Source organism: Ambystoma mexicanum, chromosome 1q (assembly GCF_040938575.1).
Source record: "Ambystoma mexicanum isolate Mex_15411 chromosome 1q, UKY_AmexF1_1, whole genome shotgun sequence".
In the NCBI taxonomy this organism is placed as follows: Eukaryota; Metazoa; Chordata; class Amphibia; order Caudata; family Ambystomatidae; genus Ambystoma; species Ambystoma mexicanum.
In genome coordinates, this window is record NC_090922.1 from 480,115,108 (window position 1) to 480,130,734 (window position 15,627).

General features: G+C 43.9%; 1 protein-coding gene across 1 annotated transcript in view; it reads right to left on the minus strand.

The window, feature by feature from the left end:
- Nucleotides 1-412: 412 nt before the first annotated feature.
- LOC138529173 (phospholipase A2 inhibitor and Ly6/PLAUR domain-containing protein-like) overlaps nt 413-15,627 on the minus strand; it is a 64,628-nt gene continuing 49,413 nt past the window's right edge. The window contains exon 5 of the mRNA XM_069640818.1: nt 413-2,047. Within this exon, the coding sequence (XP_069496919.1) occupies nt 1,917-2,047 (131 nt within the window). The 3' untranslated portion in view covers nt 413-1,916. The remainder of the gene's footprint in view (nt 2,048-15,627) is intronic.

Genomic DNA, 15,627 nt, shown 5'->3' on the forward strand with positions numbered 1-15,627 from the left:
ACTGAGCCTTCCTGGCGCTGGCAAAGGACAAGGGAGCACCAGGTAAGTATGGCATTGGTAGGGGAGAGGGGGATGCAGAAACTCAGGTTAGGGGTCGCAGGAAGGGGGAGAAGGGGACCATAGCATGCTTTTACCTGCTGTCCCGCTAGGGAAGCTCAGATTAGTGGCTTTACAATGAGATGAAGACCCCGTTTTGAGCTTTCTGATTGGCTAAGAGACCGCCACGCCCCCACCGGGTTGCCAATAGTCCTCATGGCGATGTTTCTTGCATTCTGTGACTGTTCTCTTGAACGTTTACCATGGGCTTTTATGTCTATCCAAAATCAGCAGGGACAAATTGCATTCAATGTTTTTATTGTAGTCCCTTCTGTAACCATTTCCTTTAATTCTGTATGAAAGACACATTCACATATTTGCAGTAGCTGAAAACAAAATGTATTTATTTTTCAAACACAATGTCATGTAAGTTATTTGCTGTTTTAATTATGGAATTTGTCATAGTGTGGTATATCCTTTGTTGAATACTGGGACTCTGACAATTTGCTGTTAATGGACAAGTTGCCCATATGATTACATTTTCTCTTTTTCAACACAACTGTCGCAGAAAGCCTACATAATTTCATAGCAAAGGAAGTTTTACCTCCAAAACAATACGAAAAGAGATTAGGGAGGTGGGTTGTTCCTGGGATAGCAGGAGATGCAAGTGCCAAGCCTGTGATGCTGATGTGTACAGGTCAAAAGTACCTGGGTCCTGGGAACTTATCTAGTTGAGCAGATTTGAAAGAGACACTTGGGGATATATTACCCGAAGGGAAGAGGAATATTTCTAATAGGTTGAAGTGCTTTGAGTGTGGTGCACTCACTGCTGTGGGAGAGTTTAATATGACTAATGAGGAGGGCTTAGTAACAGTTCAATTAGAGTTGCTCTGCCAACTGCCAGGACTGTGGCGGCCGTATGAGGGGGATTTGTGTGTATAGTGTAAGGTAGTAGAGGGGGTGCTTCTTCGATGCTGGAGAGGTCTGAGCAATCAGAGTCAACATTCATCTGAGTCTTGCTAATGGCTTGACCATGACATAAGGCAGATAGGAGAAGAAGAGGAGGGCAACCCCAACGTGTGTTTATTTGGATCTTCTACTCATAGTCATATTTCAGAAGATGCAATGGATCTGTTCTACGTGGCCCTGGGAAAAGGAATTTCAAGTTGGAGCTGGCAAGGAGAGGGTATTATGGATTCCGGTGCAGAAATGAAACGGGAGAGGACCAAGCATAGTATGATATGGTTTTCACATGAAGGAGGGTGTTTCAGTAGTTCTGTATATCATAAGACCATACACCACCTTAAGATGCACTCTTATGTATGAAGCAGCTTTATTTTAATTTTTTAAATGTCCCCTGTGCCAATCCAAACCTCACTGATTAAAGAAATATTTATTGGACACAGCCCTGGAATGAAAGAATCGTTACATGCTGCTTGAATATCGCTTTGTTCACAAAAGTGGTCTCCTTCATGGCTCTTTGTGGATTCAGCAGTTGATGCTCATCAGAAGGGTTCAATAGAAACAATTTATTTTTCTCAAACATTCCAGTCAGCCTGGACATCAGGCCTCAAGCTCGTCGGCAGATGCTCGAAGTGGAGGAGACAAGTTTGGTTGCCCATGGAACTAAGATGGCCACTTGTGACTTCAGTGTCCCACAAATAACATGATTGCCTCTATGACAGACTTCCACAGTGTGACCAATACATGCAGAAAGGAGGTCAGGCAGGGTCACATATACAATGGTCCTCTTCATGAAAGCAGACTCTCCTCGTTCGTGATTCAGGTCCTGCAAGCTTCTTTCACACAAGCAGCAATACTACTCCTAATTACTATGCTGAGGATGGGAAATTGACTCTTTGTCGGTGGAAGCAACACATTTAAACTTTAATTGCATCTGAACACTTTAAGTCAAACTGGAACGCTTTGATCCTTTCCATGCTGAGAATTCCTACATCACAGGCATCCTTTGTAGCACACATTCTTAGGCTGTATGCTTTCACAATATCACCTGCAATGTAAGAACAGCACACAGTGAGTTAGTGAGTGAGTGAAAGCTTTATCTATCGCACACTCTACAGTTTTAACTATCTCCAGACACAGTATAAACGCAAAAGCAAGTCACCAAACATAATGTTATACATTTGATTTATCCCTTGAGGGTGGAATTAAACTCCCATCCTCCTCCTGTGATTCCTGAAAGAGAAAGTCTTGCCACTGATGCACATGATAGTGTTGTTTCTGCAACAGAATCCGAATGAATTTGCTGTTTCAACCCATGGAGAAGGTTTTCTGTTCTTGTTATGGAGAAGAACTGCTTCCAGTTAATTAGACAAGTAGTTTAACTGATGGAATATAGCAGAGATATAATAAACAACAGTATTGTAACCGATATATCCTGCTGACCTGTGTGCATAGGGGACACACCTGGGGCCAGATTCCAGAAGCTTTGCACCAGAGCAATTGCAAAGTTGCACCATATTAGCAGTAGGTCGAAGTTTGCCCTAGTGCAAAAATATTGTGGACATATTAGAAATCATTTTCACCATGACAAGTGCACTTTTTTCATGGTATAAGCACTAGGGCAAACACTGCCCTATTGCAAAAAACATGCACTTTGAATGTGCACCAAGTTATAACTGCCAATACAGTGACACTTTGCACTTTCAACAGTGCAAAGCTTCTGTAATATGGCCCCAGTGGGTTTTATAATCGTTACACAGGGGTATCATATTTGCCAGCATATGTTAGGGGGTTGGGGGAATTATCCAGAGGGGAGAGGTAGTGTTGAGTGGCACAATCATTGATTGGCAAGATGTCCTTTAAAGAATAAGTTATTCAGGTCAATTTTAGGTGTAGGATTAAGGAGGCCTATCTGATCTACACAGGTAACCTATTCCAGAGACAATGCACAGATAAGGCCTTCCCTGTTGCACAGATAAGGTTTTTCCCTCTTGCAGTTCTTTGTTTCCAGTCTGAAAATGTTATGGCTTCTGGTGGCCTGTTGGTCTCCAAAGACAGTGAATTACATGGCAATAGAATCAAATGACACAATGGCAGATGCAATGTTTTCTTTCTAATAAGTGTTCAAGGAGTGGAGGGGCCTCATGACTTACTCAAGGTTCCACATCACATGATTTGACCACCTGATGTTCAAGAAAACTGCAGTCCATAAAGACCACAAAATGGGCGTACATTTCTTTCAAGTACATCAGTTTACACAATATATAGTGTAATGCAGTTTGTTTATTTTGAATTAAGTACTCCTTTGCATAGCCAGGATTGGTTTTCAAGGTAATCACATGAGATACTTCAATGTATATTGTGACAGTGCCAGGCGGGATAGTAATCATAGGACCTGTCCAACTGGGAAGTTCCATCTCGACGTTCACCATCAGCAGCCCTTTCAGCTTCTCCTATTGTCTATTGTGATATCTAAGTTCTAGAGGATGATACATGTGCACATTATTATGGTACCTAAATGCATCATAAAAGTGAAAATGTGTTTGTTTGTGGCAGCTTTTGTGGTGAAGGGTTGTTCCTTATACAATTCCACACCGTTTTAGCAATCTGAACCACATTTTACATAGTTACCCGTTAGGACCTTTCAAACATTACTAGCTACATGACATTTGGACACCCCACCTCTTTCCCTGGATTTCAGCACCTTCACACATGAGATGGATGCCTGAAATCGGCGAAACATCAATGTAGTAGTAGAAGGACCAGTCCCGACACGGGGAACACAACTCGAGGTCCAGGCTTTAGGATGCATGCTTTCCAAGATATTTGCACCGCAATGCACCACTCCCGGATGAGGTGTGTGGAGAGAGAGCAAAGAAGGTCCCAGTATACAGCAGCACACCAATTCTCGCCACTTCCTAACCTCTGCACCGGGGTATGGCAGCCAGTCACACATGCCCATTCTCATTGCAGTTTACTTCACGGTGCAAAGCACATCAAACAATAAGCGAATCGGAACAGGGACATACAGGATCAGTGTTATCATGTCTGTCTACAGAACCCATTCGGAGAACGAGTACTTCTGCTAGTAGTCTAATAAAGTTACTTGAAAGATATGTCCGATAGGGAAACACAGACAACGCCAGCCTCTACACTATGTACCTTTTATAGGAATGTTGGCTACTTTGCTGCCTTAGCCTACAGAATGAATACTCTGTGATAATGACCCCCTATCTCTGTCTATAGTCTATTTAATGCATTAAAGATAGCCAAGGAAGGATGTCACTATTGAATGCAATCAGTTATTTTAGAAGCTTGCTTGCCTTTAGAAACATCCAATATGTCCTGGAAGGACATGATCACCACAGTGACATTTTTTGCATTTCCCGATATACTGATTATATAGTACAGGGGGTACTTACCAACAGGTCCCATGCTATGCCAATCCACACTGGTTTGACAAGCCCAGCGATTTAAAGGGGTTAATAGGATTGAACCAAGTTTGATCCAAACCAAGTGTTTTCAGAGCTTCTATCTCATTCTTCATTTGTGTCCTCGCTCTATATATGCAAATTCTAGAGAAACAACCCCTGTTGGAGATACCACCTTAGAGCAAGCCACCCTCTATCTTCATGTCTCTTATATAACGTTAACTGAGATGAGGTTGTATGAAGACTGTATAGGTAGTAAGGTGAGAACAGGTGGAGATAGATGGAGAGTGAGACCGAGGGTCGAACATGAGCAAGAGTTAGAAGCATTGAAAAATGTAAAAAAGCAAATGAGGGAAGGGTGACAAAATGAAAAGTAATAAAAGAAGCAAGCAAATTATTTCAGATCAGTCAGATACTCTGTTAATTATCTTAGAGATTGCTTTCTAGCTGCCTGAAAGAACATCTCTGTAGTTTACCATAAATTGATTTAGCTGGGTCTGAAGTCTGCATGAAGCCACGCCTGCAGCTCCCAATCATTTGACTCCCAGTGCTGAGGAGCCAGACATCTTGCAAGCACAGAAGCACTAACCCCATACTGCAACATGGTGACAGGGAAGCACAATGAACCCTTATATAGTGCCTGTAAGGTGAGTCCCTGCCAATGCAGCCACTGCTGCTTCACAACATTTGCACTGGCCTCCCTACCTCCCCCACCTCACTTCTGCAAGTCTGCAGTCTTACCCGTAAGCCAGCAGCAATTTGGCAATGATTCAAAACATCAAACACAAAGCATTCTTGGTAAGCGAAGATACATACTGACCCTCTTAAGAGTCAATAGATTCTTCACTGTGTACTGAAGTTTTTGATGGAAAAATGTGTTGTTATTACTTGGCACGGAGTAAAGGGATTCAGATTGATAGAAATCTGTCAGGTTTTAATCCTTAAAATGTTGGTGGTGTGGAATGCTTTGTCTTTTACATCATTAGAAAATTGGAAACCTTTGACTGCAGAAGTGAACAAGAGTAATAATGAACATGGTCATTTTTATGGAGAAAATTGCATGACACCCTGGACTCTCATTTAAAAAAAAGCATTGGCAAAGCCAAAAGACCTTGCATCTTAAATTTAGTATTCCTGGGTCCAGGGGTGCAGGGTAGCTTTTAGGAAAAGAACAACAGGAGTAACAACAACATGTAGTGTATCACAAAAGTGAAGAATACATCAATGTACCAAGCAGCTCGGACACAAACCATGCTTTTAAAGGTATCATTCACAAATCTATCCCCAACTTACAAAGTTCCACTTGTTCCAACAAAATGGCAGGGTAGGGAGGTTTCATCATAGGAGATTTGCTCGAAGCCAAATCCATCAAATTAATTCTGCCAAATTTGGCCGCAAATATATGTGGAGGTGGGTAACGGTAATAATTAAGGTGGGGGAGGCAACGCAGGGCTGCACAGTGGTCTCTCCAGCATAAATTTGCATATAATCTCCTCGATGAAATCACATAGAACCAATATGCCCACTTCTGTAACAGAGCTTTCACTAAAATGTGCATGTTCTGCACCATGGAGTGGTTGACTGGCTCTGGGCCACGCTTTAATGTGTATCTTCGAAAGCTGAGCAAGAGAATTAAAACTCTCTTTAGCCTCTGATAAAGCTGAAAGAAAAAGTCATTGGCATATGCATGTAAAATAAGTGCGATACAGGCCTTCTGATTGAGAAGGGCACCAACGTTCGCATCTGCCTGCTCTATATGTACACAAATACCTGCCACAAATAAGAAAAAGTGCAAAAGGTGCACCCACCTCAACTCTTAACTCATAACATATAGGAGGTAATCGATGGGAAAACTCATTGCTCATATTGATCCTTCGAGTTCCTATATGCCACCTAGCGCGAATTGCTCTAGACCATCCAGGATTTGGAGACTGGGAGACACCAGCTATGTTGCCAGCTTTTGTTAACAAGTATTGGCAAAGCCAATAGGTCTGGCTTTGTTATAGTAGAGAGTAATACTTTCCCCCACCCCTGTGGTAGCTAATACAAAACATATTACCCTGTACATTTACAAATCCTGATCCTTGCACATTGTTGAAACATTTTTGTGAGAATTGTCTTAATTGAATGCAATAGTGTGACAGGGGCCTGGATACAAATCATACATACACAATAATCCCTCACTGGCAGATTCCTGATGAAGATAGGTGAAAATGGAGAACATGACGATTAAAAAGTAATTTTTGTTCCTCCAAAAAGATTTTGGGAGTGAGAAAATGTGCCCAGTGCATCTTGAATGAGTATAGCAGCACGTACATGGGCACAGTGCCCACAAGCGAGAGATCTGAAGTGATTTGGTATGTTTTTGTCCCACCTCCACACGTGAACAAAAGAAAAGGTATATTGAGTGCCCGTTGGACAAGCAGCAGAGGAGGATTCTAAGGGGTGATTGTTGGGATCTGCAATGGGATCATAACCCAGCCCACTCCAGAAACTTCTGTGGTCCATCAATGGGCACTGGAGCCGGCCCATAGAGCAGGGATGGGTCGTGCCTGGTCCTTTTATGATGCAGCCCATTGTAAGATACTAGTGTAATTGCATGTGAGCTGAATCTAGTGCTGCCACCATTGCTGCTGTTGTCAACAGACATTTAATCCCTAATCAGTCGAGGCTATTGGTGATGAATTATTATCATATTTCGGACACTACAAAATCATTGGTATCTTGGCTCTTAAATAGTAGGTGCTATCTAACATTGAATATGTTTAATATTGAAGATGTTTAATATCAAAGCACTCCTCCTCGAGGCATGTCACTTTCAAAAGCAAGGGCGCATTAAGTAGCCCCAAATTCGGTGAACATTAGCGACTGCTGACCATCTTTGTCACATTTAAATTGGCACACCTTTGGGATTCTGATGTCCTTAGATTGAGAAAGTATATATGCCCACAAACTTGCTGGACAAGTAGCGTCAGAGTGCAACGTCTAGATACCATTGCAAGACCAATGGTGAGCATTATGCTGTTTCTTTTTTTAATGACATTTTTATTGATTTGATAAGACAACAAAATACAAACAAAAGGGCATTTTATACATTACATGAAAGCAAGATGCCGAGATGTCATTTGGGGACACCAGGGCTTGCAGCTGTGACCCCCCATGGTTACAGACTCAGAGCTGCTCCCCCTGACATCTCCTCTGCTACCCCTCTACTGGAGATTGTATTTTCTTTAAATAGATTGTTGTTTTCAACAAGCCCATGCTCCATGATGCCTCCCTTTGAGTGGTGGGTGCAGTGCAACGTTATATGGACTGGACTGAGTGTTTAAGCTCATGGTTGCTAATCAAGCAACTCATCCCCCGCCATCATTGCAGACAGCCAAGCACCATCAATGAATCAATGTAAGCTTCACTTCCTTTGTCATCCACAATCCTTCCCTGACTCCATAACTAAAGCGGCCTTCACTCTTTCCCATCTGAGTGGCATCGCCGCCGCCTGGGCCAACCCGTTATTGGAGGACAACATCCCTACATTGTACGATTTCGATCTGCTAGTGGCAGAAATGACCAGGGTGTTCGATACTCGTACAAAGCACAAACCAGAGACCTAGAGCTTTTAGATTTTGCCCAAGGAAAAAACAAATTGGTTGAGTACATCTCCCGATTTAACCAGCTGTCACTAGAAACTGCCTGGCCCGAAAACAAAAAGGCAGTTGTATTCTACAGAGGGTTAAATGACACCATGAAGGATGCCCTGGCAGTGCTACCCACGTTGCCTGCCCAGTACCCTGAACTGGTGGATTTAACACTCCAAGTAGACGCTCGAATAGCCGAATGCAAGACCGAAACAGGAAGGACACCTTGGTATTTCACTCCTTCCAGCCCACCTTCCAGTGTTCCTTAGGGAGAACCTATGCAAATAGGGGGAATACGTAGTCCTATTTCCGCCACCGAAAGGGAACAATGTAGGAACTCCAATGCCTGTTTCTATTGCGGTCTGAACGGGCACTTTGTTAAAGAATGTCTGCGGCGTCCAAAACGTCCCATAGGTTTTCAGAAGGCTCGTTCCTACATCTGGGGGCAGGGATAAGCCTATACTCAACCCCCTCCATACTAGTCCAGCCATACAGTCTCACATGACCCATGGTGGTAAATGCTTTATTGTTCTCTACTGATGACACTAGACACCAGGCCCAGTTATTAATAGACTCCGGGGCCACAGGCAACTATATAGATATATCACTTGCCGCGTCCTTGAATCTACCAATACAGAACAAACTCCGCCTGAACCTGTACAAGCCGTAGATGGCTCTCTACTGGTTTCAGGTCCCATTAGGCAACAAACCGCTCTTCTGACACTAGTCATTCATGATACCCACCGAGAGGTTATAACCTTTGATTTGATCACCACTCCACAGTTCGGTATAATCCTCGGAATACCGTGGTAACGGGTTCACAACCCAGTAATTGACTGGACCCAGGGCCAGGTGTTCTTCGAGTCACCTCATTGTCAGGAACACTGTTTATCTTCACCTACAAACATGGATTCCCCTTCCCAAGCTCTGGTGGCCATGCTCAGTTGTCCCTTGACGATTCCCTGTCAATGGCTCCAGACCCTCCTAATCACGCCGTAGGTGCAATCATGCCTGGCATCCCCTGAGACTACCATGACTTCCTTGATGTGTTCAACAAAGGTTGCGCGGAGCATCTAACCCCACATCGCCCATACGACTGTCCCATCGACCTTGTCTCTAAGGCTGCCATACCATGCAGTCGTAATTATTCCCTATCCCCATCCGAAGACCAAGCCCTGAAGGAGTATATTCAGACCTCACTCCGGTTGGGACACATTAGATCTTCCCAATCCCCCATGGCCAGTCCCATTTTCTTTGTACTGAAGAGGGAAGGTGATCTTCGGCCCTGTGTAGATTACAGGCGACTCAATGACATTACCATAAAGAACCAGTATCCCATACCACTGATCAACCTTTTGCTTGACCAACTAACCCATGCCACAGTGTTTACCAAGCTTGATCTCAGGGGGGCCTTCAATCTGGTCTGGGCGAGACAGGGCGACAAAATGGAAAACTGCCTTCTGTACCCGGCACGGGCTGTATGAATATACCGTCATGCCCTGGTTTATGTAACGCCCCAGCTACGTTCCAAAGGTTCATGAATGAACTATTACCCGATATCATTGTCATCTATGTGATTATCTACTTAAATGATGTCTTGATCTTCACCCCATCCATGCAAGTATACATCGAACATGTCCGAGAGGTTCTTGCTCGTCTGAAGGCAAATTCATTATACGCTCTTACACCACTTATTGGGGGCTAGACAGCCCATCTCTGAATTCGTGTCAATAGCCGCCAGGTCCGTTGGCACATAATCTTTTCGGCCTTTGATTTCGTTATTCACCTCCGCCCAGGGTTTGTACATGGTAAGGTAGACGCCCTGTCATGCCTGCCTGGCGGCGATTCCCTTCTTAGTCTTTCCTGATACCCTGTTGGACAAAAAACATTTAATCTGCCTCTGTACTCCACCCCCATGCTTACTGAAGTCTGTTCGTCAATGGGTGTCTCACAACCCGGATGTGGTACACAACTGGGACCCAGTGTTTCAGGATGGTCTACCCTTCGTAAAGAAGAGACTCTATCTACCCATGCAGGAAACGCGTACCCAAGCTCTGGAGTGGTCCCATGATGCGATTATCAACCGTCACCCAGTCCAAAAACGCACCTTCGCCCTTCTGCAACGCTGGTGCTGATGGCCCACTATGAGTAGGGACACCTACGAATACGTCACCAATTGTTCCATTTGTGGCCAGTGCTAAAATCGTAGCGGACGTCCCCTGGGCCTGCTCCAACCTATTCCCCTTCCGCCTAAACCATGGCACATGGTAACCATGGATTATATCACAGACATGCCACGAATAAAGGGGTACGACACAATCTGGGTGGTTGTAGACTCCTTCTCCAAAATGGCACACTTTATTCCTTGTTCGGGTATCCATTCGGCTCCTGTCTTGGCTGGTCTCTTCTTTCGTTCAGTGTTCTGTCTCTTTGGCCTTCCCTCTATACTAGTCACAGATCAGGCCTTTCAGTTTACCTCACGCTTCTGGAGGGCACGCACAAACTTATTGGGCATTGACGCATGATTCCCTTCATCATTTCACCCCGAGACGGATGGGCAGACAAAAATGGTTAACCAAACTCTCGAGCAGTAGTTGCGCTGCTTGTCCCTCCAGTACCAACACTCATGGCATCAGGTTCTGCACATCGCTGAGTTTGCCTATAACAATGCTGCACACTCTTCCACTGGCTTCTCACCGTTTTACACTTTATATGATCAACATCCCCGTTTTCTGCCTATTCCTGACTTTCCTGTCTCACACACACCTGCGGTGGACATCTGCCTTAGGGACTTAAAAGCCCTACAGACTCAGGCCCTCGCTAATCTCAATGAAGCCCAGGTTGCTATGCGTCGTGCGGCAGACAGGAAACACGTAAGAGCACCCTCTTATGTGGCAGGCGACAGGCTGTGGCTGTTCACCAAGCACCTCTGTATTCCTGGTTGTCGGAAATTGCTACCTCAGTACGTAGGGCCCTACAGGATTATCAGAGTCATCATTCTGTTGCGGATCGCCTCTCCTTGCCGGCCGCCTGCCACCTGGCGCATTCACCCTGTTTTTCATACCTCCCTTTTGAAGCTCTGTCCTGTCAACTCCCGGGTTGTTCTGCCTCCTTCACCTGTCCTGCAGGGTTCCTCGGGCGAGTATAAGGTCCATGAGATCCTCGATTCCAGATTCAGTAGGGGACGTTTGTATTACCTAGTGGATTGGGTGGGGTTCGGCCCTGATGAAAGGTCCTGGGAACCCAGGGATGATGTCCATGCCCCTCTCCTGGTGTCTCAGTTCCACAAGTCTCACCCTTCTTGCCCACGGGGACGTGGGTCTTTGGGGGGGCTCTGTCACACATTCCATCATGCATCATGTACGCCCGATGCTACTATTTCACGTCATGAAACCTCCAATATTCACACACTATAATCACGTAGTACTCAGGTTGATCCTCCCAGGTTGCAACATGGGGGCCGAGTTGCACGCTATCTCCCCGGTATTCTAAAACAGAAGCATACTTCATTGCGGCCACACTATGCCTGGTGGCTGCGGTCGCACTGTGATTGGAGGTTGCCTGGGAGACTGAACCACGTCCGGGAGACACGATTGCGCGATCACGTGAGAAGGACGCGGTCACATGATTGCTTTACCAAGGTTATGTTATAAAGTAATGCCGGAAGCACCGTACGGTGCTTCACAGCTGCGTTCTCACACCAGTTTATGGCATTTACTCAAGTTGCTACGAACTTCTATTAATTCTGGATTTTGACCACGGCTTTCGTTCTAAGGACCCGCTCTTGTTTCCTCCACTGCTACGACACTTCTGTTTTGGTTCGACTCTTAATTGCTATGGACTCAGCGAGGCTATACGGACTGCTCTGCTCTTACGTTTGGTTTTGGCACTTTGGATTTGCAGATTTTTCCCACGCTCCTGATCTCGGTCTGTGTAACTGGACTGCCTTGGAATTTCCCTGTTCTGTACTGCGCTCAACATACTCAGATTCCTACCTGAGCTTTCATCTGGTTCCACGTCAAGTGCCTTCCAGTCACAGGTGTTACAACAGCTGGTCAAACACCTTTTCCTTCACTTGCACCACTCTAGTGGGGATCTGTCAGGTATCCTCTACACCCTTTCCACTTACAAGTATTCCCCAGTATACCCATTGGTAGGTGCCATTGCCTTTATTTGTGATTGAATTTCTGTACATATTGTCCCGTGATTACTTCACTTAACCCTTGTTTCCATGGCAGCTACATGGGGACCCAGTGCATCGTTCCAGCCACCTGTGGCCTCAATGACTGGTCAGTGAGTTATTTATATCTCTCTGATTGGTACTTGGGGACGGAGGTATTCATAATCTTCGCAAGAACAAGTTTTGACAACCAGCTTGTCATGGCCCCCACTCATGGTAATAGCCTTCACATCACTGGGCTCATTGCTTCAGTTTGAAATGCCATTACCAGCCAGTACAAAAGAGCCAGCAAGTCATTAGCACTGTCAAAAAGTTAAACTATGTGGAATTCTTGGATTGTCTGTGAGAAGTATGCCAACATCCACCAATTAGGGATGAAAATGACATGTCAGAAGGATATGGAGCCAATGAAGGGGTTTGCGTAGCCATTTTTGAGATCTATAGAAAGTACTAACTCATGTGGGACCATACCGGTCATATTGTTGTTCTGTGAGTTGGCTTCCTATGCGCACTTGAGAGAATATCTTTAAAAGTGAAGGAACTACTTTTTTTGGGAGATGTCAAACATGCACATTAATTCAGCGTGTAATATAATTAATTGAGTTGTGCATCTGCTACCACAATATGTGTGCAACCTAAAGGTGACTGGTTCAAAAACCATTTGGTTGATTTGGTTTACTAATAGTATCACACAAGCTGTATTTGGCATATCATTCTCACGCTCCCTCTCGCTCTTTCTCTCTCTCATTCCCTCTCTTTTTCTCTTCCTCTCTCTCTCTGAATGTGTCTTGCTATGCCTCTGTCTCTTTCTATGTGCAGCCAGAGAATCAAAAGCATGTTGTTTTTTGCAAAAGCAGCTATTAAGAAAAACAAAAAAAGAAATAATGTAATTGTATTATCATTGTAAACTGTCTCTTTTAAAATTCTACAATGTTCCTTTCTATTAATCAGTTCCCATGTATATTTTAGTCATAATTAGAAGGTTACACATGTCTTAATTTGGCAAACACATTTTCAAAACATAGAACAGCCATATATCCTAATTTCTGAGAGAGGAATCCAAGATCGACAGTCTGGTACACTCCTGTTGTACTATTCTGAAGCACACATATGAGAACGGACAGGGAGACAAATAGCTCCATTGACAGTGCCCATCTGCTTTGCATAAAATCAAAGAGCCTTTTGGAAATATAAGAATCACTACAGATCTTTATGTTTGACAAAAATGTATGTAGCAGAGCATTGTATGCTTCATTCACTAATTAAGTGTCTTCTACCTTCACCCACTCTACTCCACCTGTTGAGAAGTGGAGTGGAGTGAGGTTCCTTATAGGTAAGGGCCTCCTCCTTTTTTGAGTATGCCCCTACTCAACTTCTCTCTGCTACTCCTATCGCTGTTCTGATACTCTATCAAGCTGTGGCCCTCTCAACTCCTTCTTCGCTGACCTCAATGTTCTCCTTAAGTCACATCCCACTGACTCCCATTGTAAATATGAGTGACTGTCACCTTCCACACCCATCTTAAATGTATCTTCCCCCTATCTGGCTACTCTCTATTTCCTCAAGGACCAGCCTACATACTCTGGTGGACACTCTTGTTACCTTGTCTTTCTCTATAATTTGCATTCCCCCTCTGACCTCTCCATTGATCCATCCCCCTCTAATCATGTCATTGTTCACATCAACGTCTCAGTCCCATCACCCTGCACTCCTCCTCTCTCATCTTAAATGACCAAGAGGAAATTCAAGCAAGACTTTCTTGACCCTTAACATCATGTGAGGACATCTCTCCTGTCTTTCCCCCTATTCATGCCTTGTTCATTGACCGTGCCTTCACTCACTTTCACTACACACTTATGACTCCCTACCAACACCATCCTTCATGCAGATTCCCATCTTCCTGCCCCCATCCTCGGCCCTGGACCACCTCTGAGATCCAGACCATAAAAACAAACATATGCCATCACCTATGAAGCTGGTGCAAATTTTGAGGGGTCGGATATGTGAGGCGGACAACTTTGTCAAGGTTTTTCTACGAATGCCATTTTGTTAAATCAGAAGGTTGGATTAATGCCTCACTACCCCTACCCTGATGAGGATATACCTGCCTAAAATAAACTAAAGGAAACACTGTAACAAAAGATATTTGTCCCTCACACGTATGCATACAACAAATAAATTAAATAATTGATGGCAGTTCAAAGAGAACATAATTATTATAAGAATTGAGTTTGTAATGTTGTAATGTTGCAATCCTGGGTTGCACCAATGTTCCAACACAGTTCTTTGCAACTTCAACTTGTCAACAGAATGTTCCAACACTGTTCTTTGCAATTTCAACTTGTCAACAGAACGTCTTAACACTTCAATAAGTCAACAAAGAAATGTAGAAGGTTATTTTTCTCCCCATAGAACCAGAGATAGATGTATCATCTTCTGAAGAATGATAACTCCTTTACAGCAGTTTTAGCAAAGTTCCTTTTTCAGCACCTTAAACAACATAGAGTGTCTCCACCAGCACCACTTTATTCTACTTCGCCAAATTCTACCTGGTTTACTTCCATGTCAGGCCTACTACTACATTTCACACCTGGTCTACTCCCATGCCAGGCCTACTCCTCATAACATGTGCAATCCGGGTATACTCCCCTACCCGACCAGCGTTTCAAAATAATAAGAGGTTTAGATCAACTTACAAGAGGTTTGCAACCACTCTTGAATGAACGATAGCACAGGGGCATTGTGCTGGTCTTGGAAGCAAGACCACAAAGAGCAACAGATGTTCAAATCCTGGATCTGTGCTTAGAAACCAAACTGTGCATTATAAAAAAACCAATAAAATAAAATAAATAAAACTTCACAGTACTCATCATTTTGCAGCTTCAAAATTTTAACAACTCTTCGGGGAAAACAAGATTCTCATTGGTGCTCTTTAATATTCCTCTGCAAATCATGCTCCTCTCCTTCTGAATAACCTTTTCCAGAAGGGCAGACCTTTTGCCACTCTTGTTTCCCCACTGCACCAGTAACCAAATACTGACAAGGATATGGTCTTATTCCGCTTCTCCCTTGGTTTAGGCAATGTGAGTTTATACCAAAATTTGCTATAGTCACAAGCATTAGTTATTGCATTAATTTTTATTAATATTGCCCCCTTGGTTTGCTTGATACTCCACAAACTCACACACTTAAAGTTACAGTCATTTGGTTTTGTAAAATGCAACTTTCTCTGCTTTTTAATAGTTTGGTATCCAAATTTACTTCTAAGACCATTTTCACTCATACGCGGGTGCTGCTTTCTAATATTTCGGCATTCCGAATCACTTCTAGGATAGTTTCCACTCACGCATGAGTGCTGCTTATTTGTTGAACTCCTGCCTTG